The sequence below is a fragment of the Mustela nigripes genome, chromosome 4 (genome assembly GCF_022355385.1).
Source record: "Mustela nigripes isolate SB6536 chromosome 4, MUSNIG.SB6536, whole genome shotgun sequence".
NCBI lineage: Eukaryota > Metazoa > Chordata > Mammalia > Carnivora > Mustelidae > Mustela > Mustela nigripes.
The window spans coordinates 187,496,029-187,500,482 of NC_081560.1; the positions used below are offsets into that span (position 1 = coordinate 187,496,029).

General features: G+C 60.5%; 1 protein-coding gene across 1 annotated transcript; it reads left to right on the forward strand.

Moving 5' to 3' along the window:
• The first annotated feature begins 2,332 nt into the window (after window positions 1–2,332).
• Window positions 2,333–4,206, forward strand: FOXI2 (forkhead box I2). Its single transcript, XM_059395960.1, has 2 exons — window positions 2,333–2,843; window positions 3,574–4,206. The coding sequence occupies exons 1-2, from the start codon at window positions 2,333–2,335 to the stop codon at window positions 4,014–4,016; spliced, it is 954 nt and encodes a 317-aa protein (XP_059251943.1). The 3' UTR covers window positions 4,017–4,206.
• Window positions 4,207–4,454: the final 248 nt, after the last annotated feature.

The following is a 4,454-nucleotide window of genomic DNA, read 5'->3' on the forward strand; positions in this document are numbered from 1 at the left end:
CTGGGGCGCCTGGGTGGCTCAGTGGGTTAAGCCTCTGCCTTCGGCTCAGGTCATGATCTCAGGGTACTGAGATCAAGCCCCGCATCGGGCTCTCTGCTCAGCGGGGAGTCTGCTTCCCCCTCTCTCTCTGCCTGCCTCTCCCCCTACTCGTGATCTCTCTCTCTGTGTCAAATAAATAAATAAAATCTTTAAAAAAATAAATAAAGATGCTGTTACCAAAAAGCTTTTCACACCCACCCAGAATGCACATGTTTAAAATTGTGAGGAAGCACTGAGAATTGCCAGTGGGCAGATGGGTCTGTCTGCTGTTTGTGATGCGAGCAAGAGGAAGCAGGTAGTGTTTTCCACACTGAGAACACCCATCCCTCCGCCCCCAGCTGTCCCTGCAGCAATGAGCCTGGGGAGCTTCTGGAAGGTACCTGAGATCCTCACTACCTGTACTCCTCTGACAACAATCAGAAATCTCTGGGGGAGGGGGAGAGGACAGGTGGGTACAGAACAGCTGAGGGGCTGGCTTCTACCCTCTAGAAGTCTGGAACACCCTGAGTCACCTTGAGATCACCCCCTACTTCTTAAAGGCAGTTACTTTTTTTTTTTAGGTGTAAAATATAATAATTTTATATTTGTATATTTTGCAGAATGATTACCATAAAAAAATCTAGTTAACATCCATCACCATACATAGTTACTAATTTTTTTTTTTTTTTTATTAGAATTTTTTTTTTTTTTTTTTGCTAATGTCCAGATTTCACATTGCTATTTATTATAAACATATATTTTTTATCCCCAGGGGTAAGGGCAGTTACTTCTAAGGAGAACCCTGTGTTGCAATGGAGGGACTCTGTCTTCTGCTCTTTGTTAAATTGTTCCACAAATCAGTTGTACAGAAAATTTGAAATTAGTATTTGAGAGGCCTTAAGCCCATCCCGACAGTAAACGGCTGACACAAGCTGGGACCCTTAATTCCAAAGTCCAAACCTTTCCCTCCGCCCCATCCTTAGCCCGGATCCACTGCCCTCCTCCTTAAGTGGAGAAGGAGGCTGGCAGTGGGATTGAAACTTTGGTTTGTTAAATGCATTTAAATGTATTTGCTTTGAGGATCCACAGACCCAGGGCGAAACCAATTTCAGTGAGACTGGCTCTATTTCAGCAGGCGCTGCATTTCAGAGTGATGGGCCCCTTCTACTATCTCGGAAACTTGATCACCAGAGAATTTTCACTTCTCCGTGTGCGCGCTGGCAGGTGGCAAGAACCCTGAGTCCTGGGGGCTGGCGTTCTTCCCAGGCACCCAGCTTGGGGAGCCAGGCACATGGGGTCGGGGCGCTGGATGGGGGGGAGCCCCCGCAGAGCTGGTGGGGATTAGGGAGGCAGGAAGCCTGGAGACAGGGGGACCTGGAGGTAGGGGGAGATGCAGCCCAGGAGCTTGGGGGAGCCAGGAGAATGGCTCCAGAGCAGGGAATCAGGGGCACAAAGAAGCCCAGTGTTTTGGGAGTTCCAGTAAAGGCAGTGGAGGGTTTTGCTAATCCTGCACTCCGTGTAGGAGGCCACTGCGCGAACATGCCAGACAGGGTTTGGGGAAAAAAGAGGCTTCCCTGGACAGCTGGGGTGTCCCGAGCTTCCAGCATCTCGGCTTTCTCAGGGGTGTGGCCCACCTTAGCGCATTAATTGCGCGGGGACTCCGTATGACTCCAGTGCCACTGTCTTGGCCCAGTCAGGCCTGGCGGGCACTCGCATCCTTCACCGAGCTGCCTCTCCTCGTGGCCCCAGCCCATCGACATCCGTGAGCTTCATGGAGACTCCTTGCCCAGCGCAGCGGCTCTCTGCTCCCCTCCCAGTGGCCCCAACCACACAGCGGCCCCGGGGTGATGAGAGATTCCGCAAGGGCAGGGTCCCCCAGGGGCGAACTTGGGTGCTGTGCCTTCACTGGGGCCTGCGGGAGACCTGGTACCTGCGCGAGGGTCCATGACAGCCAGGACTTCGGGGCCCTAGAGGCCAGATGAGGCCGGGATAGGTGAGATTCCCGGGGATTCTGGTCTCTGGCACAGGAGGCACAGAGTAGGGGAGTCACCGGGGCTGCGTGTCTGGATCTAGTCCGGACCGGGGCGGGGCGGAAAGTTGACCTCGGGGCGGGGACCCAGACAACACTCTAACGACGCTGTCGGGGGAGGGGGCTGGTAACCCACACTCACCCGGGCGAGGGCCCCGACGGCATTTAAAGGGCGGAGGGCGGGGCCCGGCGGGCGGCACCCGGGAGCTGCTGGCGGCCACGCTTGATGGGGCTCCCATGAGCTTCGGCGCCCAGCCTCCCGGCCAGGCCCGGGAACCACTGAACATGGCCTCGTACTGCGACGGCTCGGGTGTCTGCCGGGCCCCGCACAGCCAGGCCCGGGCAGCCGCGCACCCGGTGGGCTACGGGCGCGGGGATCTGGGCGCCGCGGGCGCCGGCCAGCGCCTGTGGCTGAACGCGCCGGCTCTCAGCCCCGCGCCCTATGCGCCCTGCCCTGGGTCCGCGCAGCCCTACGCGGCCTCTGGCTACGCGGCCCCCGGCCCCCTCCTCGGCGCCCCGGGCAGCCTGGCGGGCGCCGACCTGGGGTGGCTGAGCCTCTCGGGCCAGCAGGAGCTGCTGCGGCTGGTGCGGCCGCCTTACTCGTACTCGGCGCTCATCGCCATGGCCATCCAGAGCGCGCCGCTGCGGAAGCTGACGCTCAGCCAGATCTACCAGTACGTGGCCGGCAACTTCCCCTTCTACAAGCGCAGCAAAGCGGGCTGGCAGAACTCCATCCGCCACAACCTGTCGCTCAATGACTGCTTCAAGAAGGTGCCCCGCGAGGAGGATGACCCAGGTGAAAAGGGCGCGCGCGGATGCCCCGTCCAGGACTCCGCTTCTCCCCTCAGCCCCGCTGCTGGCACTCTAGGACTGGGGCGGCCTGGGACAACCCAGTCCCTCAGACACTGCACAGCTAGGGGTACTGAGGCGGGAGGAGGGGGAGGAGGAGAGTCGTGCTTGGCAGCAGCCAGGACCAGAGAAGACCCCGGGACCCGCAGACCCTGACTTCAAGTCTGTGACTCTGTGAGTCTCGAAACCTCTGTGCGCTCCTGCGGAGGAAGAACCAGGAGAGTTGGTCAACTGGGCGACTTTGGGGCTCCTTGTCTGGGCTTCAGTGTCTTGCTGTAAAACAGGCAGGACAGTGCCTCGCCAAGGAATTGGTAAAGCCAGTGAGATGCCGCTTCGTGAAGCGCGGAGACAACACAGAGCCCAAGGCTGGTCCGCGCCGCTCCATCGGCAGAGGGACTGCCACAGTCCAGGGGCCCGTGCACCCCATACGCTTTCTCCCTGGCCTTGGACTTAGAGGGGCTCGGTATTCTTGGTTGTTGCCCTTCCCTGGCCTTTCTGGGATGTCCACATTCTTCCCAGTCGGCCTGTGGAGGCCCTTCCCTGCACAAAACTCAAGGTTCAGGGTGGGGGTGACGACTCGTGGGGCTGGTGGGGAAATCCTGAAGTTGACCTGGGTTCGTCACGTTCCCACCATGGTCGGTCAGACTTTCTGAACTGAGTCCTCTCTTCCTGCTCAGGTAAAGGCAATTACTGGACCCTGGACCCAAACTGCGAGAAGATGTTCGACAACGGGAACTTCCGACGGAAGAGGAGGCGGAGAGGAGAGCCGAGCGCCGCTGCTCCCTCGGGAGCCGGGAGCCCGGGAGGAGCCGCGGCACCGGAGCTGGAGCCCCTCGGCGCGGCCTCCCCGGACCTGCAGGCTCCGCCGTCCCCGCCCGGGCCCGACGCTGCCGCCTGCTGCTCCAGTTTCGCCTCGGCCATGGGGGCCCTGGCTGGCGGCCTCGGTACCTTCCCCGCGGGCCTGGCGGGAGACTTTCCTTTCGGGAGACCGACGCCCGTCGCCGCCCACGGGTCGCAAGCCCCAGGCCCCGCGCCCGGCTTCAGCACCGGCCATCAGACAGCGGCCACCGGCTTCCGCGTGGGCCACTTCGTCTACAGTCGGGAGGGGACCGAAGTCTAAGGGGGAGGCGGGGATTGTCCCAAGTGCTGCGCCGCGGTGCTGAGCTCAAGCCCGGATTCCCGCCGCTGCAGAGTGGGTGTCGCAGAAGGAGCGCACGCAGACAGCTGAGCGCATCTTAGCCTCCCAGTGGCCGGCGCGCCATGCCTCATCCCAGCGACCATTCAGATGGAGACTGTGGCTGCTCCCTGTGCCAAGGCTTCTACTTCCTCTGAGCCTCCACCCGTGCTCTGGCCGGATCCACCTTCAAGGGGCAACAGGCTGGCACCCAGCTCCTGCTTTTTGGAGAGGAGCCTGGGCCACTGTAAAGGGACTTCTAGGTGTTGTGGGAGCGCCGCCTGGGTGCTATCAGGGGTCCATTTCCTCTGCCAGCCCAGCCTGGTTCACCTGGAGGCTTGGGGTCTTCCCTTAGTGCTCTAGGGAAGCCCGAGCGGGGGTGTG